Source organism: Jaculus jaculus, chromosome 15 (genome assembly GCF_020740685.1).
Source record: "Jaculus jaculus isolate mJacJac1 chromosome 15, mJacJac1.mat.Y.cur, whole genome shotgun sequence".
Lineage (NCBI taxonomy): Eukaryota > Metazoa > Chordata > Mammalia > Rodentia > Dipodidae > Jaculus > Jaculus jaculus.
In genome coordinates this window covers 27,367,608-27,394,155 of record NC_059116.1, presented here as the reverse complement: position 1 = coordinate 27,394,155, position 26,548 = coordinate 27,367,608, and the positions used below count along the sequence as shown (strand labels likewise).

General features: G+C 44.6%; 1 protein-coding gene across 3 annotated transcripts in view; it reads left to right on the top strand.

Moving 5' to 3' along the window:
- The window catches only part of Kctd1 (potassium channel tetramerization domain containing 1), a 247,635-nt gene that overhangs the window by 195,952 nt on the left and 25,135 nt on the right, over positions 1–26,548 (top strand). For all 3 annotated transcript variants that reach the window (XM_045135005.1, XM_045135006.1, XM_045135004.1), the window contains exon 2: positions 1,106–1,284. In XM_045135005.1, the coding sequence (XP_044990940.1) occupies positions 1,106–1,284 (179 nt within the window). The remainder of the gene's footprint in view (positions 1–1,105; positions 1,285–26,548) is intronic.

Genomic DNA, 26,548 nt, shown 5'->3' with positions numbered 1-26,548 from the left:
GTAGGGGCCTCAGTCTCCCAGAATGCACTTTGAGCTTGCTCCTCAATTGTAGACTCTTAAGTATTTAACCTCTGTGCAGTGCCAGAGACATGACCTGACTTGTCTGTGGTTTAGGCTCTAATTTGAAAGCAATCAGCGGTGGTGTCTTGAAGCCTCCGCGTTGCGTGCATGGGAAGGACGTGGTGTTTTGTTTCCTTGGTACAGTTCCTTAATTGGGGTCCTCCTGCCACCACCTGCTGTCGCCGCCCCTCACCCCGCTCGCCTCACACCTTCGCTTCTGTGGTCACCCCCATCTGCCTCAGCTCCTCTTTGGGAACTTGATCCCTTCGAGAAGCAGGGCATGTGGAAGGACAGCTTGTCCATGGTTCGCTTGCACTGTTGATCCCCAGAGGGAGGGGGTTCTTTTCTTTCCGAAACCATCCCAGAACCAGACTCCCGGGATGAGAAACAGGGAACGAGCAGATCAGGAATTAGCAGCTCTATTTATTTATTTATTTATTTTTAGTCTAGTGACTGATAAACTTGTGGTGCCTTTTTGCAAGGTTGTAATGCAAGGGGGCTGATGGCTGGAACTGTGTAGCCCTCTTGCTCCTGATTTAAAAAAAAAAAAAAAAGGAAAAAAAGAAAGAAAAAACTTAAGAAAACATCTTGTAGAACACAAGTGCCCAAGGTCTGTTTTCATTCCCCCTGCATAGCAATGAGGGAGTTTTCAAAGGGAACTATAAATCATACATATTCCATTTAGATGTGTTCTGTTTTAAGCGTTGATTAGCTTTTCATTTGGGATGAATAGGATTTCTCCACGTGCCATTTACCAATTGTATAATGCGAGAATTCATTAGTATAATAAGGCCTCATCGTCCCCAGAATTATTTGAAATGAACGTTAGTGCAGCGCCTGCATCCCGAGCATGTAAAGTTTTCCTTTTCTTTGTTGCTGGGTTTGTTTTGCTGATAATCATTATAATAAAAGCGAGGGAGCCTGCTGATTTTTCGATTTTATTCCCAAGTGACTGTCTTCATTACACAGTGGCTTGTTCCATGATCTATGCATTTTGTTTCCTCTGGGCTGGAAACCCTGTCTAACCTTGCTTCTCTCTCTATAGGACAGTCGGCCCAATATGTCAAGACCTCTGATCACTAGATCCCCGGCATCGCCACTGAACAACCAAGGCATTCCTACTCCCGCCCAGCTCACCAAATCCAATGCTCCTGTCCACATCGATGTGGGCGGCCACATGTACACGAGCAGCCTGGCTACCCTCACCAAATACCCCGAATCAAGGTAACGGCACAAGCGGGCACCACACTAAATCCTACTGGTGTTGGATGCTCCGCTTTTCCTCTGATCAAGCACACCAAGGTGGCCGGGAGGCCAAGGGCACAATATGGACCGCAAAGGCTACTCTGGAACATGGCTGGGTATCTTCCACAAGTCGGGACTTGACCCCCAGTTTTAGGGGTTACATGTTCACATGCCACTCAGAGTGGAGTCTTACTGGGTGTTAGGGTGTGTGCCTGAAATTCCAACACTTGGGAGGTTGAAACCGGAGGATCATGGATTCAAGGCCAGCTGGAATTGCATTGAGATGGAAGCTCACTGAAGATACGAGATTCTGTCTCAAAAAGAAAAGAAAGAAAGAAAGAAAGAAAGGGAGGGAGAGAGAACACAAAGAAGGGAGGGAAGAAGAGAGGGAAAGGGTCTGCAAAGGGATTACCTGGTAATTTATAGCCTAAGTACGTAAGACTGAATAAAAATCAGTCATGTTTTAAATGATTTTATTTATTTATTTATTTAGTAGAGACAGAGAATGGGTGCACCAGGGCCTCTAGCCACTGAAAATGAACTCCAGATACATGTGCCACCATATGCATCTGGCTTACATGGGACCTGGAGAATCAAACCTGAGTCCTTAGGCTTCACAGGCATGTGCCTTAACTGTTAAGCAATTTCTCCAGCCCCCAAATCAGTCATTTTTAAGAGTCACGAACACCTGTGCATTGGTATTTTGTCTCTCTTAACTACCCAGTATCTTATAAAATAATGTGAAAACAAGAATGAGGAAGACAGAGAAAAATACCCCTTTGTTTCCAAATCCAATTTCTGCAGTCAAAGTGGTTTTTAAAATAGATTTAAAAATCATTCAGTTATCCACATAACTGTGTATTTTAAAATGAGATAATGGCTGGTATCATTCAAGAACATGGTCCTGTGAATCCATCCCTTCCAACCTTCTACTGATGCCAACAGCATCCATAGGAAATGGCTCCTGGTCCTTCGGATGAGGAGTTCCTTCAGGGAGTCAAGCTACAAAAGGTGTGTGAGGACCGAAAGCTAGTCCTCATGTGTAGGACAGCTCACTGGCCCAGTGGCCCTTTGCTTTAGCTTGGCTTTTAAACGTTGGATATAGGGGAAGTTAATATAGCCTGATGATCCCTTATCTAAAGTACCTAAGAAAAGAAGTATTTCTGATTTTGAAGGGGTTTTTATTTTTTCCTTCAAAATTTAGAAATTTTGCCTGTGTATAATGAAATATCTTGGGAATGGGAGGTCAAAGTCTAGACACCAAATTCATGTTTCTTTCAACTTTACACACATAACCTGAAGGTGGTTTCGCACAATGCCTTAAATAATTTTCTGGAGGACACAAAGCTTCCTTAGGTGAAAAACTCCATCTGGGGGGTTGAGTATCAAAAGGTTTTGGACCTAGGCATATATCCAAAGGACTCATCTCATTTCCTTAGAAGTACATGCTCAACCATGTTTATTGCTGCTCAATTTATAATAGCTGGGAAATGGAACCAGCCTAGATGTCCCTCAACAGATGAGTGGATAATGAAGATGTGGTACATTTATACAATGGAGTTCTACTCAGCGGTAAAGAAAAATGAAGTTATGAAATTTGCAGAAAAATGGATGGACCTGGAAAGTATTATACTAAGTCAGGTAACCCAGGCCCAGAAAGCCAAGCGCCACATGTTCTCTCTCATATGTGGATCCTAGCTACAGATGACTGGGCTTTTGCGTGAGAATGAAAATACTTAGTAGCAGAGGCCAGTAAGTTGAAAAGGAGACATAAAGGGTGGAGAAAGGAAGGGAGGAGGATACTTAATAGGTTGATATTGTATATATGTAATTACAATGATTGTAATGGGGAGGTAATATGATCGAGAATGGAATTTCAAATGGGAAAGTGTGGGGGTGGGGAGGGAGGGAATTACCATGGGATATATTTTATAATCATGGAAAATGTTAATAAAAATTTAAAAAAAAAAAAAAGGTTTTGGATTTAGGAGCTTTCTAGATTAGGGTGGCTCAACCCGTTATGACACCATTGCCTGAAGCAGCTCGGTTTGATGCTAGCGGCTTATGGCCCCCCAATGGGCCTTTCCACAGACTACTGTGGGCTTGGCCCTTCGTGAAGCTGTCTGGTGTCACCCGGCCTTTTGGCATGGCGGGAGACAAAAGGTCGAAGGCTTTGTCAATCCAGCTGCTGTCTCTCAAAGAATGTACCACTGTCACTGTGTTGGAGTGGAGTTGCCTATTTCAGGAACGGCCTGGTCCATCTTCCCATGAGGTGGGCGGGTGGCTCGGCGCGCGTGTGTGTGCACGTGCACGTGGAGACCAGAAGACAGCGCCAGGTGCTGTTCCTCGGGTGTGCAGCCTGTGCTTTTTGTTTTGGGGGCATTTTTTTTTTTTTTTAGAGGCATAGTCTCTCATCAACCTGAAGGTCGCCAATTACGCTCGACTGGCTGGCCAGTGAGCCCCGTTGATTTGCCTATCTCTGCCAGCCCAAAATGAAGATCACAGGCACATGCCACCATGGCCTGGCATTATTACATGGGCACCGGGGATCAAATTCAGGTCTTCATGACTGCAAGGCCAGCACTTTACTGACTGAGCTATTCCCCCAACGTCCTCCCTTGTCTACTTGTCACTGTACCCTGAAGTCCGCATCAAGCTCCATAGAGTCCATTCCTTGCTCTATCTGCTGTGTCTCTTACAGAGGCCAGTTGCCATGGGCCACTCACTACTGGACACTCTCTATATGGCTTGTCCAAGTCAAAATGCCCTCTCAATGTAAAATCCACACTGGGCTCTTAAGACATGGCACCAAAAATATGCAAAATATGTCAGTAATTTTATATTGATGGGATGATAACATTTTAATTTAAATTAAGTATTTTATGCAAGTAAATTTCACTTACTTGTTATTGTTTATGTATTTACTTATTTATTTAAAAGGAGAGAGAAAGAGAAGGAGGCAGATAGAGAATGGGCATGCCAGGGCCTCCAGCCACACATGCCACCTTGTGCATCTGGCTTACCTGGGTTCTGGGGAATTGAACCTGGGTCATTAGGCTTCACAGGCAAGTGCTTTGACTGCTAAGCTATCTCTGTAGCACCTTTCTTTACTTTTTAAATGTGACTATGAAAAAAATATTATATTGTTTATGTGTTTTGTTTTTTTTTCTCTCTGTTGGACAGCGCTAAACTATGATCATAGGTTTTTATAAAAATGCTTAAGTAAACCTGCCCTCCCCCCAATTGACACTTGTTTATACCAAAATTGAATTTCTTTCTCACTGGTGTAATTAGAAAAGTCAAAATCATTCATCTAGCTTTCCTGTGCTCTTTCCTTATGCTTCCCATCACCGGTGAGCTATATATAACGTTAGGAGCAACAACAAAAATATGTTGTAATTTTTTTTTCCTTTTGGGGCTCTGAAAAACGAACTTAGGGGTTTGTGCATACTAAGCATGTGCTTTGCCACTGAGCTATACCTCCAGTCCAAGCAAAAACAACCTAATTCATCATTTCAGCATTTGGAGGTTGCCATTTGCCTAGCAGTTATGAGTAGATTGATAGATACAATTGCAGAACATCTAACTCTTGTAAGACAGGCACAAATGGGGTAGCTCATGCCTTCAATGCCAGGCCTCAGGAGGCTGGGTTAGGAGGATCACCAAGCCAAATAGGTTTGCCTTTCCCTTCATATTCTGCCAAACCCAACAGTTCTCTCTGTGCCAGATGCATTCCAGATTCCAAATATATCCCATTCCTTCCTTCCCTAGCCCCAGGAAATGGCCTGGCATCAGGGTCTCCTTGCTCACACACTCTTAAATCCCCTACCTTAATCCCATCCATGTTGTTGGGAGATAGCTCTAAGCATATGCCCAGGTTGCATGAAACAAGTGTTTGAAAGTGACTTCCATTTCCATGGATTGGACCTAAAGCAAATGACACTGGTCCGATGATACTGGCTTCGTGTTGGTTTGACCACTGTGGGTTGCTTCCTGGGTTTTGTGGCATTTTTGTAAATAAATGTTCATTTCAGGGTAACAGTCAGTTTCAAAGGACCCACACCCACATTGTAGAAGCAAAGCATATATAAAGAACTAGATCTTGGGCTGGAGGGATGGCTTAGCTGTTAAGGTACTTGCCTGCAAAGCCAAAGGACCCAGATTCAATTTTCCAGGACCCATGTAAGTCAGATGCACAAGGTGGCGCATGCATCTGGAGTTCATTCATAGTGGCTGGAGGCCCTGGCAAACCCATTCTCCCTCTCTCTCTCTCTCTCTCTCTCTCTCTCTCTCTCTCTCTCTCTCTCTCTCTCAAATAAATAAAATTTAAAATTAAATTAAAAACAAAAACAAAAAAGTCAGGCATGGTGGCACACGCCTTTAGTCCCAGCACTTGGGAGGCAGAGGTAGGAGGATTGCTGTGAGTTCAAGGTCACCCTGAGACTACATAGTGAATTTCAGGACAGCCTAGACTAGAGTGAAACCCTACCTTGAAAGACAGAAAGAGAGAAGGGGCGGGTGGGAGAACGAGATCTTTGTGCTCTCCCCAAAAGTGTCAGGTACTGCTTCCAATGTCTGGAAAGATCTGTGACCTAGCTAACTCATGGAGATAGATGCCAGGGCATCAAGGTGCCCATGATTCCAGTTAGCATTCTACGTTCTAGATGGTTTCAACCCCTTCTTTCCCTGTAGGACCATCCTGACCTTGCCCTCCTGCAGCCCCTGATTCCTCTCTGTCTGTCTGTTCCTGTGGGGTGGCCCGGAGGACTCTATCTAGGATTTAAAGGAGAGATTTGTAGTTAAAAATTCTTGATTTGTATATTAACAAACAACCTAAAAAGATGAGCGTATAGGTGGTATAGCATCCATTAGCAAGCACCAAGGCCTGAGCGCTAGCAGTGAAAGGAAGGAGGGAAGGGTGAGGAGGGAGTGAGGGGAGGCAGGAAGTCTATGGCTTCAGAGGTTCTGCAGTGAGCCTGGTAGATAATCCCCATTTGGTGCTTCCTATTCTGTCTCCATTCAACCTGCCTCTTGGCCACCCTAGGACAGGGCCAACAGAAAACCATGTGCTAAACTACATAGCATGAGAAGCCACAAGAGGCTGTGCCCTGACAAGTAACCTAGAGGCCGCTGTGGCTTTCCTAGGAGACTCTGATGTTCACCATGTAGCTTTGAAATAACACACCAAAACGTATGGTCTCTTCCAAAAGAGCGTGGAGCCGGGCATGGTGGTGCACACCTTTAATACCAGCACTCGGGAGGCAGAGGTAGGAGGATCGCTGTGAGTTCGAGGCCACCATGAGACCACGTAGTGAATTCCAGATCAGCCTGGGCTAGAGTGAGACCCTACCTCTAAAAGCAAAGACACAAATAAAGAGCATGGGTCTCTTCCTCAGTGACTCTTCCATGTTATGTCAAAGTGACCATTCACAGCCAGGCATGGCAGTGCAGTAGGCAGAGGCAGGAACATCTTGAGTTGGAGGTCGGCCTGGGATTCATTGTGAGTTCAAGGCTTGTCTGGTTATATAGCAACACCCTATCTCCAAAGACAGAGAATGGGTGGGCAGAAATGAAATACATGTGACTTTACAAGTTTACAACAGAAATCACAACCATTTGGAATAAAAATAGGACCGGCAAGAGTGGGACCAGGAGACAGAGGAAGACAAAGGGGGAAGGGCTGATTAAGAATAAACTATAATGAAATATATATTTATATGAAAATGTCATACTGAACCCCATTACTTTGTATGGTAACTTAAATAAAATAATATTTTAAAACGCGAAAAAGGCCCGGTGTGGTGGCACACGCCTTTAATCCCAGCACTCGGGAGGCAGAGGTAGGAGGATTGCCAAGAGTTCAAGGCCACCCTGAGAATACATAGTGAATTCCAGGTCAGCCTGGGCTAGAGTGAAACCCTGCCTCGAAAAACAAAACCAACCAAACAAACAAAATCATAAAGGCCCTTTTGTTAGAAGGTAATACTTTTCAGCATCATTTCTTTAACACCAAGGCCACCAGTATTTGCTCATGTGTACTTTTTTTTTTTTTTTTTAGACAGGCTCTCACTCTGTAGTCCAGGTTGGCCTCCAATTGTGGTAATCTTCCTGCCTTTCAAATGCTGACATTACAGAAGTGTACCACCATGCTCAATTTTTGTTCAGTGGGTGGCTCTGAAGTCCCATGTAGTGATTCAGGAAGCACGTTCCTGTTAAGTCTCCGAAGGCTAACCACTCACAAAGTTACTCTTGTCACCATCAAGTAATTTGGGGTCAAAGAGATTGATGGTTTTAACTTCAGTGTGAAGCATGTGTGGCATCCTTGTGTGATAAACTCAATCTTATCTAATATCTGCAAGAGGTGAAACTCAGCTCTTCAGAGACATGTGTGAGACAGAGGCTAGTGTGTCCCACCTCAGTGACACACACTGACCCTTCCAACTTGAGTTGTGCAATCTTCAAGAACACCTGTAATAACTTTACATCAGTTCACCCTAGTGGGTGTGCTGGGAAGAAGAGCCAGTTGGCGTAGTGCTTGCTGCACAATCCTGGGGATCTGAGTTCAAATCGTAAGCACCCGTGTAAAAGCCAGGCAGCAGTGTGTACCTACAGCTTCAGCATTGGGGAGCAGAGACAGGAGGATTCCTAGGATTCGCTGAGCTAACACTTAGGTCTGGATCCAGAGAAAGACCTTGTCTCAAAACAATGGAGAGTAGTTGAAGGAGACATCCAACATCAGCCTCGGGCCTCCACAGGCTCACTCACGCATACATACAGTGAACACATGTACGCACAACTCCTAAGAAAACAGCAATGGCTGCATATGCTGTAATCCCAGCACCTAGGAGGCTATAGCAGAGAATTTCAAGTTCATGACCAGCCTGACCTACAAAGGAAGACTCAACTGAACAAGGGTGTAGCTCTGAGACAGCCCTGTGCAAATAAAGATGAGAGATCAGAGGTCAGCACACCATGGCCCATGGGCTGACTGTTTTTGTAATTAAAGTTTAGTAAAATCCTAATAAGAGGGACTGGAGAGATGGCCGAGCAGTTAAGGCTATTGCCTGCGAAGCCTCATGACCCAAGTTCAGTTCCCCAGTATCCACATAAAGCCATATGCACAAAGTGGGCATGCATGTGGAGTCTGTTTGCATTGGCTGGAGGCTCTTGTGTGCCCATTCTCTCTGTCTGTCTCTCTTCTATCTCTTTTTCTGCTTGCAAATAAATGGAAATATTTTTTACAGTCTAACAAGACAGCAATAATAGTAAAGCAAACATCAAGAAAATTATACCAACGGCAAGAAAGGATTTTAAGCTGGGCCTGGTGGTGCCGATCTGTGATCCTAGCTACTCAGGAGGCTGAGGCAGAAGGACTGAGAATTCAAGGCCATCCTATGCAATTTAGTGAGGGCCTGTATCAATACCACAAAGTCCCCAAGTAAATAAAACAATGCTGCCCAAGAAAAGTTAAAAAAAAAAAAAAAGAGAGGACCTGGCGATGTAGCTTAGTGGTAGACCACGGGCCTATATATGCATGGGATCATAGGTTTCATCCTCAGCACCACAAAAAAAAAAAAAAAGGAAAGAAAGAAGGAAGCAGGGGGTGAGGAGGAAGGGAGTGGGAGGAGAAGAAAGGGGGAAAAATCAACTATTTTTAAGTGGATGTACAAAGAATATTTTATTTAACAGTTTGTTAGCTTGATTGACAGATTGTTGGGATCTGGACACATGGGAGATGGTGCATGCATGGTTGTACTCTTGAGCTGGGTAGTCCTGCAAGTTTGAAGGGATTTTGATGCAAAAATGAAGGGCTGAGGGCTGGAGAGATGGCTTAGCAGTTAAGCGCTTGCCTGTGAAGCTTAAGGACCCCAGTTTGAGGCTCGGTTCCCCAGGTCCCACATTAGCCAGATGCACAAGGGGGCACACGCGTCTGGAGTTCGTTTGCAGAGGCTGGAAGCCCTGGCGCGCCCATTCTCTCTCTCTCCCTCTATCTGTCTTTCTCTCTGTGTCTGTCGCTCTCAAATAAATGAATAAAAAATATTAAAAGAAAAATGAAGGGCTGAGAGATGAATCAGTAGATAAAATGCTCACCATGCAATTGGGATGGCTCGGCTCAGATCGCTAGCAGCCATGTAAATGCCGAGTGGGTGTGGCAGCCTGCTTGTATCCTAGTGCTGGGGAGGCAGGAACAGGATCCGCAGGGCAAACTGGCTATCTAGACTAGCCAAGTCCATGAGCTCTGCCTTCAACTGAGAGACCCTGCCTCAGTAAATGGAAAATGATTGAGAAACACATCAGATGTCAACCTCTGCCCCCCCACACGCACAAACATGTATGTGTGTGTACATGCACTATACTTGCATGTATGTACTCACACCATGCACATTCAAAAGGATATAATGCAATTTAAAAATTTAGAAAGCAAGCCAGGCATGGTGGTGCCCGCCTTTAATCCCAGCACTCGGGAGGTGGAGGTAGGAGGATCGCTGTGAGTTCAGGGCCAGCCTGAAACTACAGAGTGAATTCCAGGTCAGCCTGGGCTAGAGGGAGACCCTACCTCCAAATAAACAAAAAAAAAAAGTAAATGAAAATCACACTTGCGTGCAAAGCCTAAAAGACACAGGTTTGATTCTCCAGGTCCCATGTAAGTCAGATGCACATGGTGGTACATGCATCTGGAATTTGTTTGCAGTGGCTAGAGGCCCCTGGCATGCTTGCTCTTGCTCTCTTTCTCTCTCTCTCTCTCTCTCTCTCTCTCTCTCTCTCTCTCTCTCTCTCTCTCTCTCCTCTCCTTCTGTCTGAAATAAATAAATAAATAGAGAGAAAAAGTATTTAGAAATCAAAGTCACTTTTTATTCACACCATTGATAACTAAAGCTCTCCAGTAATTGGTTGTATTAAGCCTGGTGCCAAAGTACATAACATCTTGAAGATTTACCCCTAACACTCAATAACTGTTTCAAGGAAGACATGTCTGTGTTCAAAGTTAGGCCTCTTGCATCCTTGTCCATCACCTCTAACAGAAGTGCTATGTTGGAGCTGGAGAAATGGCTTTGCGGTTAAGATGCTTGCTGCAAAGCCTAAGGACCCAGGTTCAATTCCCCAGTATCCATATAAGCCACATGCACAAGGTGGCACATGCATTTAGGATTTGTTTGCAAATGGGTGCTAGAGGCACCCATTCTCTCTCTTTCTCTCTTAAGTAATAAATAATTTTAAGTGTTATATTGATATTTATTCATGATTCAGTTGTGACCTTTCAAACCAGAAAGTGAGTTGACATTATGAATTAGCAGGGCCTTTGGGGTGGTAATAAAGTGTGTGTGTGGGGGGGGGTTCTGAGTGAAAGTTGCTCACTCTCAGCCAGTGAGCCAGAGGGAAAAGTGAAATCTCAAGTCCAGTCATCTGAGGGGATGGCTTGACAGAGATGTTGTGTATTTTAAAGCCAGTACATGTGTTAACTCCCACATTAAGTAGATTATGCTAAACTGGTTCTCCAGAATAGCAGCTGAGTTGCTAAGCGCACTGGGATATGGAGGGAATTGCAAAACTCAGGAGACTCCACTTGCTGTCAACGCCCATGGCCACCCAAGGGCTGTGTGCGTTCAGAGCGTTAGGGTGGGGAGCCAGGAATGGGTGCCTCGCCAGCAGTCTTCTGGCGTGCGTTACTCCTTGACACGTCACCCATCACAGGATCGCTTGTGTGCAGCTACGTGCAAAGGGAAGTCAATATGAGAGGATTGGAGAGCCCAGGCCGAGGCAGGAGAATGCAAGTTCCAGACTTGCCTTGCAAACACGAGGGCCCAGGTTAGAGCCCAGAACCCCCCTCAAGAAAATGGGTGTGGTGACGTGCACTCGTGATCCTAGTGCAAGGGAGTGGGGACAGAAGGGTCCCTGAGGCTCCTTGACCAGCCGGTCTTGCCTAATTGGTGAGTTCCAGGCCAGTGAGAGAACCCGTCTCAAAAAAAAATGTAGACAGTTTCTGAAAAACAACTCGTGAACTTGTCCCCTAGCCTACACACACACACCCATACACATACATACACACACATATATACATGTACACAAATACATGTGTGCGCACACACACGTGCACAATTAACCATACAAATATGGTCAACACACGCACAGTCATGCATAACAATTTCAATGTTTGGATTTCTGAGCAGTTGTATGCCAGCCCAGGGAACCTTCTGAAATCCCAGGTCAGGGCTGGGGATTCTGCGACGTCACGTTTTATGCCTTCATGGCTCTAGTTTTAACATGATAGTCCCTACACATGGACCCCCATGACATCATTACATGAGCCTGTGGCCTAAAGATACCAACAAAAATGCCTCTGCTTTGCCAAACAGCTCACTGACCCTTCTTTCAGAATTACTCTGTAGAGCCAAGGCATGTGATGCACACCTGTAATTTCAGCTCTCGGGAGGTTGAGGCAGGAGGATCCCTAGTGAGGCCACCTTGGGCTACGTAGCAAGTCCCTATCTTACCTCCAGCTGCCCACCCCCCAAAAAAACCCACAGCCATAAAATTACTTCCTGTTATTGACTCTGAAGCTTTTGTTATGCCCTTTAGACCCGTATGTTGGGTAATTCAATATCTGTATTAATGTGGAAAGAGTCGCAGAGTAGGTGAGCCACCCAGAGTCACAGCAGAAGGGAACATCCTGCTGTGAAAACCCCTCATGTCTGAAGCCCAGCGTTCACCATGAGGACAGGGTGATCTTTTGTGAAAGCAAATCACTTTAGAAATTTTAGGGCAGGTGAGGACCCCAGAAATGGAAAATGGAGATTTTTTTTTCTCCTTCTCTGTCACCTCATCTTACAATATTGACCATCCAGAATTGCTCCTGCAATACACAGGCAAAGAACAAAGGAAAGAGGTGATTTCCAGGGACTTTTCTTAACAACAATGAGACCAGCTTTTCTGAGATGACCACTTGGTAAGGAGCACTGGACACCTGGTGTGTTCCTGGGCTGCTGGGAAAGCCAAACAAAACGGGCCTCGCTGTCAAAGTGATCAGTCTTGGACGGTCTTGTCTTACCAGTATAATTTTGAGAAACAGTCATCACAGCGACTGACTGTAGCTTCCCCTGTCATGTCCTGTCACACATGAGTACTCACTCTCTTACGCTAGTTCATGGAGAGTATGATACGGGGCCAGGAGAGACCATAAACTAATAAACAGTTAAGCGATACTAATTAAATACTAAGTGTTAGTAAGAAAAATAACACAGTTATAAATACTCCCTCTGGCCGGTGGTTTGACCCCTATAGTAAGTCTAAAGAGCGTTTTATTTCCACATGACTGTTTCTCCCCCAAGAAATAACTTCATTTGCTCATCGAAAATTTTAAGACACAAGTCCAGATCGTATTTTGGTTTACATTTAGAAGCAGAATTTTGTCACTTTAACGGAACAAGTCACACCAGACAGGTAATTAACTGTCTCCTGTTAGGCATCTGTTAGCAGATGTGGGAAGGTCTCTCCATTCCCCCTTCATCCCAGTGGGAGGGAGCCTCCCAGGAAGTCTGTGCAGCAGACCCTGGGTGTGGGCAGCTTGAGGCCACAGGGCTGTTTCTCATCAGCTTCTTCTTTCATTTTGGCTTGTATTGGCCACTAAAGTTAAGTTTGGTTTTAGCCAAAGTAGTGAATTGAAAGTCAGTGAGGGGGCTGGAGAGATGGCTAAGCAATTAAGGCACTTGCCTGGGAAGCCTAGGGATCCCGGTTCAATTCTCCAGGTCCCACATTAGCCAGATGTACATCATGGCACGTGCGTCTGGAGTTCGTTTGCAGTGGCTAGAGGCCCTTTCACGCCCATTCTCTCCCCCCAATTCCTCTGTATCTAATAACCAAATAAATAAAACAATAAAGAAGCTTTTAAAAAGTCACTGAGGCCTAGGGACGTAGCTCACTTGGCAGAGTGCCTGCCTAGCTTGTATGAAGCCCTGGATTCAATCCCAAACATGCTTATAATCCCAACATTTGGAAAGTGGAAACAGGAGGATCACAAATTCAGGGCCATCCTCAGCTACATAGTTAAAAGTCAGACCCAGTCTCCAAAAGAAGGAGGAAGAAGAAAGAGGAGGAGAAAAAAAAAAAAAAAAAAAGGCTGGGGAAATGACTCAGCACGAAGGCTTGAGAAAGCACGAGAGTGTCTGAGTTTGATCCCCAGCACCCATGTACAAAGCTGGGCATCAGCCACACAAGCTGGCGCACGCCTTTAATCCCAGCACTCAGGAGGCAGAGGTAGGAGGATCACTGTGAGTTTAAGGCCAGTTTATGACTCCATAGTGAATTCCAGGTCAGCCTGGGTTAGAGCTGTAACCCAAGTCCTGTGGGGAGTGGAGATTGCAGAATCCCTGAGGCTCACTGGCTAGTCATCTAGCAGAATGCATGGGTTTCAGGTTCAGGGAGAGACCCTATCTCATAAAAATAAAATGGAGAAGCAATACAAAAAAAGAAAAATCTACCTTTGGCCTCCACCCACATGCACATACATGTGTCTCGATGCCTATGGGCACCACACAAATGCAAAAAACCATTGGTAAAATATGCAGTCTATACCTATGCCAGAGATTTTGTTTTCAGTCAGTTTTATTTAACATTTAGCTGTTGTGAAAAATACACCAATGAACACCGTTATACAAGTCTCTCTGTGTGATGTTGATTTGTAATCTTTTGAATAAATACCCAGAAAGGGTTTAGCTAGGTGATATGGTAGGTCTGGATTTTTTAAACATATTTTAAATATATTTTTTATTTTTATTGATTTATTTATTTTTGTGAGGTGAGGAGAGAGAAAGAGAATGGGTGGCCCAGGCCTCTAGCCACTGCAGTTGAACTCCAGATGCATATGTCACCATGGGCTGAGGAATCAAACCTGAGTCCTTAAGCTTTGCAGACATGCACCTTAACCACTAAGCCATCTCTCCAGCCCAACCACCTCTCCAGCCCAGACTTTTTCTTGTCAATGTCCATATACATATAGACAATATTCCATGATCATTATCCCCACCACCACCACCCTCTGTTTTCCCTCTCCCAGGTCCCCCCTCCATGGAATGCTGTAGGTTTTTGCACAAACAACAGACCCATCAGTAGCACCTCAAGCACTACATGGTGCATAGCAAATGCCTGAAATATCTGTTCAATGTTGAGTGGAGTTTGTTTCTCTCTATGACCTGGAGCCACTCCGCCATCCCTGGGATGGTACAACATGAGGGTCAAGTATGATGAAACGACTTCACGAGTGGCTGAGACCCGATCTGGAGAGCAATGATTGACATTCTTTTCTTCTTCGTGGCACCAGTGGGGAAAGGAGTTTTAAGCCTACTTAACCCTGGAGGGGAACAATGAACCGGATGAATAGAATGGAGGGAGGCTCCGAACTGCCTCTAAGTGATACCAGCTCCCTAACCTCTCATGTCAGGGTTGTTATCTCAGAGGCCCTGGACCAATGCAGATTCCTGGCCTCTGCCTGCAGTTTACTTAAGCTATGTCTCGCTCAGGAAATCTTTACTTTGAATAAATGTCCATGCAGTCCTCAGGCATCTCAGAGTTGGGCACATGATGTGCACGGGTGACGGAATGAACAAGTACCCACAGGCCTTGGTGTGGATGCTGTAGTGGTGTGGCCAGAGACAGTGTGGTGAAGCCAGACTGTTCTTATTGATTCTGGCACGACTCGTCTCTCCTGGAACAAGCACACTGACTGTTCTCGGTTTTGATTTGTCATGGTGAATGGCACGATTGATACTCAAAGTTGCCGTTCCTGTCTTCTAATCATGTTTGCACGTTTCCTCTCATCGTGTAAGAAAACGCATACATTAATGAACTCTATCGTCTAGTTATCTGTTTGAAAAATTAATTGTGTAATTCATTCAGTTCATTTCTTACAAGGTTATTAACAAGTGGAAAACGTGCTCCATTTCACTATGTTCTAGAGAGCAATTCCACTGAAGCAGATTAGCATTTGAAAGGGTACTTCACGCAGCCCACCTCAGAAATTTTGTACAGGCCTTAGCTTGTAGAAACTGTGATCCCTGCGGGTCACATCCTCTGATTTTGGTTCAGTGTGGGAGGTTCTCAATGGCAAAGAATGGTGAACATTAAAGCATTTAGGTGGATGTCCAGAAGCCAAACTGTCTTTTGGTAATATAGGGAACTTTGAAGGCCAGAATTATTGTGCACTACAGCCTTTTCCTCTTTCTTTCTGTCTGTCTGTCTGTCTTTCTTTCCTTCTTTCTTTCTTTCTTTGTGTGGGATTGAATGAGTATAAAGGTCAGGGGACAGGCTTGGGGCACTGGTTCTCTCCTTCCATGCTGTTTGAGACAGGCTGTGGGTTTTGTTTGGTTTAGGTTTTATGGCTGGGAAGACTAGACAAGTTGGCCTACCAGTAGCTCTTGGAATCTCCTCACTCTACCTCGCCACCATCATGCTGGGATTACAGAGAATGTGCCACTGGGCTGGAGATACAAACTCCAGTCAGCAAGCCTCTGCCATGAATACCTTTACCATCTAGAGTACCTCCTCAGCCCCAGTGTGATGGTTTGTATTGATAGTCAAGTTGAAGGGACCTAGAACCACCTGTGAGGGATGATCTAGATGAGGTTAGTGTCTGACCAGCCTGTGAGGAATGATCTAGATGAGGTTACTGTCTGGCCAGCCTGTGAGGAATGATCTAGATGAGGTTAGTGTCTGGCAAGTCTGTGAGGAATGATCTAGATGAGGTTAGTGTCTGGCCAGCCTGTGAGGAATGATCTAGATGAGGTTAGTGTCTGGCCAGCCTGTGAGGAATGATCTAGATGAGGTTAGTGTCTGACCTTTCTGTGATGAATGATCTAGACGAGGTTAGTGTCTGATGTTTCTGTGAGGAATGATCTAGATGAGGTTAGCATCTGTCAGGCCCGTGATGAATGATCTAAATGAGGTTAATGTCTGACCTTTCTGTGAGGAATGATCTAGGTGATGTTAGCATCTGGCAGGACTGTGAGGAATGATCTAGATGAGGTTACTGTCTGGCCAGCCTGTGAGGAATGATCTAGATAAGGTTAGTGTCTGGCCAGCCTGTGAGGAATGATCTAGATGAGGTTAGTGTCTGACCTTTCTGTGATGAATGATCTAGACAAGGTTAGTGTCTGACCCTTCTGTGAGGAATGATCTAGGTGATGTTAGCATCTGGCAGGACTGTGAGGAATGATCTAGATGAGGTTAGTGTCTGGCCAGCCTGTGATGAATGGTCTAGGCAAGGTTTGTGTCTGACCAGCCTGTGAGAAATAATCTAGATGAGGTTAGTATCTGATCAGCCTGTGAGGAATGATCTAAATGAGGTTAGTGTCTGACCAGCCTGTGAGGAATGATCTAGATGAGGTTAGTGTCTGACCAGCCTGTGAGAAATAATCTAGATGAGGTTAGCATCTGTCAGGCCTGTGATGAATGATCTAAATGAGGTTAGTGTCTGACCTTTCTGTGAGGAATGATCTAGATGAGGTTTGTGTCTGGCAGGCTTGTGAGAGATTGTCTTGATTAGGTTGACTGAGGTGAGAAGAACCACCTCAACTGTGGGAGCACCAGCACCATTCAGGGGAGAGAGCTGGCTGAGCAGCAGTTTATCACTCTGCTTCCTCACCATGGACTGAATGTGAGCAGCTGCCTCCAGCTCCTGCCACCACGCCTTCCACACCGATAATGAACTGTCACCTGGGAACGTAAACTCACTGAAACCCTTTTTCCTCAAAGTTGCTATTTGCCAAGCATTTTTTCCAAGCAACAACCAGGTAGCTAATACACTCACAATACAGCCTTTGTCTTTTGTCCATAATGTAGCTATGATGTCATCCTCCCAGGCCACTACAAGTCACTTCACTCACATAGGAAGTCTCTGTCAGGGAGCATCCACACATCAGCATGTGGGGCCTACAGGCATGCCTTCTTGGCAGGAAGAAAAGTATGAGCAAGCTGGGCATGATGGTACACACCTTTAATCCCAGCACTCAGGAGACAGAGGTAGGAGGATTGCCCTATATTTGAGGCTACCCTGAGACTACACAGTGAATTCCAGGTCAGCTGGGCTAGAGTGAGACCCTACTTTGAAAAACCAAATATATACATACATACATACATACATACATACATACACAACACACACACACACATACACACACACACACACACACATATACAAGTTATCCTCATGTTAGGGCAGCCTAACAATGCAAGAAATAAACATTTCCAAACAGAAGTGTTTATGAATAGCTAAACGTACCATTGTAGCTTTAAAATGCAAGCACATGGTTCAGGCGATGGCTTGCTGGTTAAAGGTACTTGTTTTCAGAGCCTACTGGTCTGGGTTTGATTCCCTGGTAGTCATGTAAAAGCAGATGCACAATGTGGCACATGCATGTGCAGTTCATTCACAGTGGCAAGAGATCCTGGAGCAACACAATCTCTCTCTCTCTCTCTCTCTGTCTCTCTCTCTCTCTCTCTCAAATAAATAAATAAAAATATTTTAAAATATGCAAGCATATTAGCCAACCATTGTATTACCCACCTGTAGCCCCAACTCCTTGAGAGGCAAAGGCAGGATGATCACTTAAGCCTAGGAGTTTGGGGTTAGCATATGTGGCATGGTGAGGCTTAGCCTCATTAAATAAACAAACGATAAAATTTGATCACCTTCAGAAGGAAATCCTCCGTGTGGAGTATCAGAAAGTCACATTGAGGGCTGGAGAGACGGCTTAGTGGTTAAGACACTTGCCTGCAAAGCCAAAGGACCCACATAAGCCAGATGCACAAGGTGGCACATGCGTCTGGAGTTCATTTCCACCCTGACATGCCCATATTCTCCCTCTCTCTCTCTCTGTCACAAATAAATAAATAAAAAGAAAATATTATGTAAAAAAAAAGAAAATCACATTGAAAGATATCTCATGGGTCCACTGAGTACTTCATCATACTTCCATGTGTATAAATAGAAGCACACATTCTCAGATAGTCAAATACCATATGTTTTCTTGTGTTTGTGGTTCCTAGAGTATAGTTAGATATAGATATGTATTCACATATATATAATCTTGTACGAATATATAATACGAAAATAGAAGCAAATTTATGAGAGAGAGAGAAAAAAAAAACGGGCATGCTAGGACCTCCAGCCACTGCAAATGAACTCCAGATGCATGCGCCCACCACCCTGTGCATGCGGCTTACCTGGATTCTGGGGAATCGAACTTCGGTCCTTACGCTTCTTAGACAAGTGCCTTAACCACTGAGCCATCTCTCTAGCCCTTTAGCTTTCTTAATACTCCCTTTTCTTTCTTTCTTTCTTTCTTTCTTTCTTTCTTTCTTTCTTTCTTTCTTTCTCTCTCTCTCTCTCTCTCTCTCTCTCTCTCTCTCTCTCTCTCTCTGCTTGTATGTGTGATGTGCATGTGTGTTTGGTGCACTTGCATGTTCATACATGCGTGGGCACATGGGTGTGTCCCTGCACTGGTATGTGTGCGTGTGGAGGTCAGAGGTCAATGTCTAGTGTCTTCCTCAATCACTCTTCACCCTTTCTTCGAGACTGTGTCTCCCTATGAACCCAGCATTCATCAATGCAACCGGACTAGCCAGCCAGCCCGGGGTTCCTCCTGTCTTCCCACTGGGGTTACAGGTGCATGCCACCACACCTTCGCCCTGGGTGCTGGGGCCTGAACTCAGGTCATCCTCCCTGAACAGCCTTCCTCCCTGCTTGTAAGGCAACTCACAGTTCTGCCATTCTGCCATTGGAAGGCGCCGTTTCTGGGTGTGTTTTTGAGCTTTTTCACCACTCTGAAGTCATAAAATGACAGAATTCTTGGTCTACTTTCTTTTTTTGTAAATAAATATTTAAAACTCTTTAAAAAAATGTTTGTTTATTTGGGAAAGGGAAAGAGACAGAGAGGGAGAGAGAAAGAGATACAGAGAGAGAGAGAATGGGCACACCAGGGCCTCTAGCCACTGCAAAGGAACTCCAGATGCATGCGCCACCTTATGCATCTGACTTATGTCGTCCTGGGGAATCAAACCTGGGGCCTTAGGCTTCACAGGCAAGCGCCTTAACCGCTAAACCATCTCTCCAGCCCAGGTGATGTACTTTCATTCATCTGACAGCCTTTCAAGTCTAGCATATTTGAATGAGACTGTTGCTGTGTGGAACCCCTGACTCATGTTAGTAAAGAGGCTGTGCGTTTGGGTCTCTGAATACTGAGGGTAAGAAGGAGTTACTAATGAATCGGGACAGATCTGTCCTTCTTCCACTAGGTGCTTAGTGAATTTCCTGGTCTGTAGGTAAATTGTATCCATTTTCGTTTTCATTCCTTTAAACACTGTAAAGCCTCTGGATTGTCATTAAAATACTTTCATTGTAAACTGCTGTTTTGCTGGCATGTGGAACAAACTGTTAAGCTGAAAGCAGAAGTGGCTGGCTTGGCCTCTCACACAGTCAATGCGATGTGTATATGAAGTGGTGGCCATGAATATTGTAAAGGCTTCCCAACAGTCTGGAGGAGCGAAACAACAAAGGAAGTGCGGGCACGTGTCATTCCACAGCCTGTCCTCACTGATGATCACCAAGTCTGGGGGAGAAAGGCGATCAAGTGCAAAGCAGCAATCCCAAGGGATGGGCCCCAGTTTGGTACATTTGTTCCAAATGTCCCCCACACAGGACGTACTGGTCCCAGAGTTAGGGTTGCCATTTCTGAGAAGCCCATGAACGAAGGCAGAAATGAAGCCCAGTTTAGATCGATTGGGGTCATATGCAGAAGCGTTTTCCATCACAGGGCAGGGCTAGTCCATAGTTCAGGGGTAGAATACTTGCCTGGCATGTGGTAGGCCTTGGCTTTGATCCCCAGCACCATAAGAAATCTAAAAACGAAATAAGACGAGGAAGAAGAGGAAAGTGCAACTGTAAGATGAGGACAGACTGATAGGAGCTGGGGATTCTGGGATAGGTGGACTGGGCTTTCAGAATCAGGACATCATCATGTGCTTAAATACTTGTTTTAGCTTTGGTTGTTTTTTGTTTCAGGGATGGGAACCGACCCCAGAGCCTTGCACATCCAATCACTGATCTATATCCCCAGCTCTAAAGTTCAGGGCGCCTTAATGACTGTTGGATGGCTGGAGAGCGTTGAGATAGCTCATGGCTGGGCTGGCCCTCACTCTTTAAGGACAGCAGAGCAGACAGTGCAACACCCTCCAAAAGGTCCTTAAGTTCCTTCATGATGCTATGCCTCAGCTTCTTTTTGTGTGTGTGGTTTTTTGATTTTTATTTTTTTGAGGTAGGGTCTCACTCTAGCCCAGGCTGATCTGGAACTCACTATGTAGTCTCAGGGTGGCCTCGAACTCACAGTGATGCACCGACCTCTGCCTCCCAAGTGCTGGGATTAAAGGTGTGCGCCACCACCCCCGGCAGCCTCAGCTTCTTAACTGGTGCAATCAAAATATGACTTGCATTGTCTAACACCAGAGCTGATGTGAGGATTCAAGGAGAGAATCTAAGGTTTCTAGCAGGGTGTCAAGCACAAACTCTCAATAAATGTTAGCTATTGCAGCAGTTTTTTTCTCTGAATAGGAATTATTACTGTAAAATGGAAAACATATTCTAGAGTTCTTAAGTCAAGAGAAAAGCCTAAGGAGTGTGTCAAAAATACGTCCAAATATAGAACAGACTGTTGGGGAGGGAGGGGCTGGCTGCGGGGGCAGGCTTGTGCGCCTGCTTGCCGGCTCAAATAGAAGGCAAGGGACACGCCAAACACAAACTGTGTGCATTGAAAATACCCAAGTAGGCTTCCAGGGGAGATGATCCTGATTTCGTCCTGGGCTCCTCTGAGAAAAAAATAGCCATTTGTCCTAGAAATCATTTTAAAACAGACCCTTGCTCAAACAGAACAAGCCTGGGTGATCTTGGAAGTTTTCTTCCAATTCAGCAAGTTTTTATATACAGTGAGAATTCTGTTTGGAGGGCATAACATTTAATCCCCTAAGAATTACATCTGCCAGCATTTACTGAGTTCATGTCAGGCAGACACGATGCTTGACTGACCCCTGGGCAGTAAGGGGGGCTCCAAGCCAGGCATCGTAGCCAGCTGCCTGGTGTGAGTTCTGTCATCATCATTTATTAACTAGCCACAAGCTCCTTGCCTGCAAAGTGGGGAGAACAGTCCAAGCCTTGTATAATTGTATAGACCGGATGCCATGTGCTCCAGAGGAGAACACTCGGGTAACAAAAGTCTTATTAAGGGCTGGAGAAATAGCTCAGCAGTTAAGGTGCTTGCCTGCGAAGCCTGACGACCCATGTTTGACTCTCCAGATCCCATGTAAGCCAGACACACAAAGATGAGGCAAGTGCAAGGTCACACATGCCCACAAGGTGGCGCAATTTCTGTAGTTTGATTGCAGTGGATGAAGCCCTAGCACACCAATTCTCTCTTTCCCTCCCTCCCTCTCTTACACTGTCACTGTCTCTAAAACAAAAAAATCGTATTAGATATCCATTCATTCCTCACAAGAATTCGATACTCTAAGTATGATCTCATTTCTCTGGTTAAAAAAAATAAACTGAGCCGGGCGTGGTGGCGCACGCCTTTAATCCCAGCACTCAGGAGGCAGAGGTAGGAGGATTGCCATGAGTTCAAGGTCACCCTGAGATGACAGAGTTAATTCCAGGTCAGCCTGGACCAGAGTGAGACCCTACCTCGAAAAACCAAAAAAATAAATTAATTAATTAATTAATAAAATAAAACTAACACCAAAACTGAATGGTTACAAAGATGGTAAGACCAGATTTCAAACTCAGGCCAAAGTCACAGAGCTAAGTGTACCAGGAGCTCCTAACATGACTCAATGTACCCTGCTGAAGCTCTTAGGATCAGCGGTGCACTGTCTTCCACTGGCGGATACTTTAAGAGAAATGGTCTTCACTTCATGCACCCCTACCTCACCCACCATGTTCCTTCTTATAGATAGACGGCTTTACTCAAGATGGGTCTTTTTAAATATTTTATTATGTTTATTTGTTAGACAAAGAGAGAGAGGATGGGTGCACCAAGGTCTCTAACCTTTGCAGACAAACTCCAGGCATGTGCACCACCATGTGCATCTAGCTGACATGGGTTCTGGGGACTCGAAACTGGGTCCTTAGGCTTCACAGGCAAGCACCTTAACTGCTAAGCCGTCTCTCCAGCCCTCAAGCTGGGCCTTTGATCTCAGTCTGTTCTCCAAACCCTGTGCTCTTCCTCTTAGTCCTAGTTGTACCCTAAAACTATATACAGGCATCACTTCCTGCAGGAAGCCTTCCCTGCAGCCCTCTCTTCTCCCCTTCCATAGCACCCATTGCAATTGCATCATGATCGGTTTAAGATGCCAGCAGGAAGCTGGGTACAGCGGCACATGCCTACAATCCAGCACTTGGGAGGGTGATAGGAGGATAGCAAGTTTTAGGCCAGCCTGGGCTACAGGGGAAAAGGCCAGCAGAGCCCTAGAAATATGGAGGGTATTCAATACAAAAAGAAAGGTCATTACAATAATATATTTTTCTTACTAAAAAAGATCCTTCAGGGGCCGGAGAGATGGCTTAGTAGTTAAGGCGCTTGCCTGCGAAGCCAAAGGACTCTGGTTCGATTCCCCAGGACCCACATAAGCCAGATACACAAGGTGGCATGTGCATCTGGAATTTGTTTGTAGTTGCTCGAAGCCTTGGTGTGCCCATTCTGTCTCTGTCTCTCTCTGTCTCTCTCAAATAAATAAATAAATATTATTTTTTTAAAAAAAAAAAAAAGGTACTTTAAGGCTATAGAGATAGTTTATCAGTTAAGATGCTTGCCTTTGAAGCCTCAGGAAAGACTCAGGTTCAACTCCCCAGAACCCATGTAAGTCAGGTGCACATGGTGGCACATGCATCTAGAGCAGTTTGTGTGCAGTGGCTAGAGACCCTGGTGTACCTATTCTCATTCTCTCTCTGTCTCTCTCTAGTAAACAAATAAATAAAAATAAAACAGGTACTTTAGTGACCCTCCTAACTAAAAAAGAAAGAACTCTTTCTAAAGGTGGTCATATGTATCTATAATGCCAGCACTTGGGAGGTGTAGATCAAAGAATCAGGTCAAGGCCAGCCGAAGCTACATCAGACTAAGTAACTGACTGAATGAGTGAATAATAAACGAATCTAAAATAAAATATTTCTTAGCCCAAGAATTATGGGGAAGATTATAGGATTGCTGGAGGATGTCATCATGGCCTTGACTGTCCCCAAACCATCAATATTGCCCTTGGAAGTGATTCTCCAAAATGTGGAGCTCCCGTGCTTTTACTGCGTATGTGCTGATTTCATTTTAAATGTAGTATTCTTTGTCCCGTACTGTCTTCCATTCTCTATAGCATTTAAGAAAACAGTGGTGCCTCGGGGAACAGGAACTGGAAACGTTACTTCACATAAGTAGATACCATTTTCTTTGTTTTTACTTGTAAATTATTTCCTTTCTTCTATAACAAGCTCTGAATTAGTTTTCATCTGTTCTAGAAGAATCATGAAATTTCCAGTCTAAAGAAATTTTTAACTTCAAGCAGATAAAGTGCTGTTTAGAGTTCATGATTTTTTCTTTTGTTTGGGGGTTTTGGTGTTTTGTTTTGTTTTTTTTTTTTTTTTTTGAATTATGCTTTTGTTGTTGTTTGTTTTGTTTTTTTCTTGGAAGGGCTGACCTGGAACTCACTGTGGCTGGCTGACCTCAAACTCACAGCAATCCTCCAACCTCTGCCTCCTGAATGCTGGGGTTAATGGTGTGCGCCACCATGCCCAGCCTCGTTTTTGTTTTATTTTGTTTTGTTTTGTTTTTAAAACAGGGTTTCACTGTATAATTCAGGCTAGCCTCAAACTTGCAATTCTCCTGCCTCAGCCTGAGTGCACCCAGCTTCATTAAGATGCCTGATAGAGTAAATTGGTGATAGTTTTTTTTATTTTATTTTATTTTATTTTATTTTATTTTATTTTATTTTATTTTATTTTATTTTATTTTATTTTATTTTATTTTATGAGAGAGAGAGAAAGAGGCAGAGAGAGAATGGGCATGCCAGGACCTTTAGTCTGCTGCGAACAAACTCCAGATAGTGTGCCCTCTTGTGCTCATGTGTGTCATTGCACACTTGTGTTACTGTGCAAGTAAGTACGTGTAACTGCTGAGCCATCTCCCCAGCCCTGTCTTTAAAGAAGAAGAATTTTAACATACAGATCCAAAAGCAAATCAAAAACAAAGGATTTCTTGAATCGTATATATATATATATATTTTTTTTTTCGGAGGAACTAGCCTTGAATTCCCTGTATAGCTTAAGTATTCAAGACATCTCCTGCAAGCAGCCCCGTCTGCTAACAGCCCGTCATCATCCATCTCAAGAGCACCGCCAGCTGTGTATCAGTCCTCAAGCACAAGCCTTTTGTGGGGATATTTCATATCCAAACCATAACAACTATTTAAATGGGACTTTTAAGAAATAACGCATTAAGCAGTAGACTTATGACAGGTGTGTGTGTGTGTGTGTGTGTGTGTGTGTGTGTGTGTGTGTGTGTGAGATGTGAGTGCATGCATGCATGTTTGCATACATGTATGTGGAAGTCAAAGATTGAAGGAGGTGTTTCCTTCTGTCACCCTCCCATGTGCTTACTGGGGCAGCGTTTCTCACGTGGACCCACAGCTCCCTTATTTGGCTCATCCAGCTAACGTCTGGCCTCAGGGAGACTCTGTTTGCCCCTCAGTGCCACCATGCCCACCTAGCACTTACATGGCATTGGGTTCCAAACTCCATGGCAAGTGCTTCGTAAGCCCACCCCAAGAGTTCCTGTATTACTGTGTCATCCTCTACACTTGTTCAATTTTCAGTAACTAGGTGTCTTTTTTTAAATAATTCATCAGTATCTCCAAATGCTAATGAGGTCATTTATAAGTTACCTCCCAATCTCACAACCATGGAAATAAATCTGCACCAGAAAATACAAAAAAAATCTTTTCTCCAAGTCCAAAGCATATTTTCTTTCTTTTTTTTTTTTTTTTCTAATGTTTTTTGGTTTTTCAAGGTAGGGTCTCACTTTGGTTCAGGCTGACCTGGAATTCACTATGTAGTCTCAGGGTGGCCTTGAACGCATGGCGGTCCTTGTACCTCTGCCTCCCCAGTGCTGGGATTAAAGGTGTGTGCCACCACACCCAGCTTTTTAAAATATTTTTTAATTTTTATTTATTTACTATTTGAGAGAGAGAGAATGGGTGCTCCAGGGCCTCCAGCCACTGCAAACAAACTCCAGATATGGCTTACATGGGTCCTGAGGAATCGAACCTGGGTCCTTTGGCTTTACAGGTAAGTGCCTTAACCACTAAGCCATCTCTCCAGCACTGAAGCATATTTTCTATGTTGAGAAGCCAAGATGTGGGGCAGTGAGGTTGCAGGGGAGGCAGTTCTTGGCAAAGGAGAGCGTCAGGGTACAAAAGTCTAACAACTTTTCTTACCTTTTCTTAACGTTTATCGCTTGGTAAGTCTTTGCTTGTCATTCCCCAAGGGTCTTTCCCATCCTCTGGTCAAGCCCATCCGCCAACAGCTGCAGAGAAACACTCCATCTAATTACCCTGGTGGCAGGGAGAGCTGAGGGGATTATCCCATTTGCCCTGAGGTAAATGAGCCTGGTGTCTATTTACATACCCTGGAGCAGGATGCAACCAGGTGTTCACCAGTCACTGTGGCAAGGCCTGGGTACATGGTGCCTGGAGACAGAAGGTGGAAACCTCTCCAGCCTGAATTTGCTTGCCTGTAAAGCCATAAATCCCCTGAGAGTTTGTCCAGACTGATCATAAGGAAACAGCACATAATGGAATGATAGCTACAAAGTACATGGTGGCTGCCCCTTACTGCTCATCCCAGAAGCAGCTGGCATGAGCTTGAGAGCCCTCATTTCTCTGCCCCTTCTTAGGCTCCTTGTTTTGAGCACACTGCGTCAGAAGCATAGATAAGCATGTCTGTGCCTGTCCACAATGTCAGAATTTATTAAATAATAGTAAATTTACGAGATTTGGGGGAGGGGGATGTTCATCGGCAGCAGTTTGTCAAGTTGTCTCTATTTCACGTACAGCTGGCCCAGACAAGCACAGCTTCTTTGATTCCAATCTTAATACTAATGTTAACTCACAGATAACACATATTGCATCACCCTGTGTGTGTGTGCGTGTGTGTGTGTGTGTG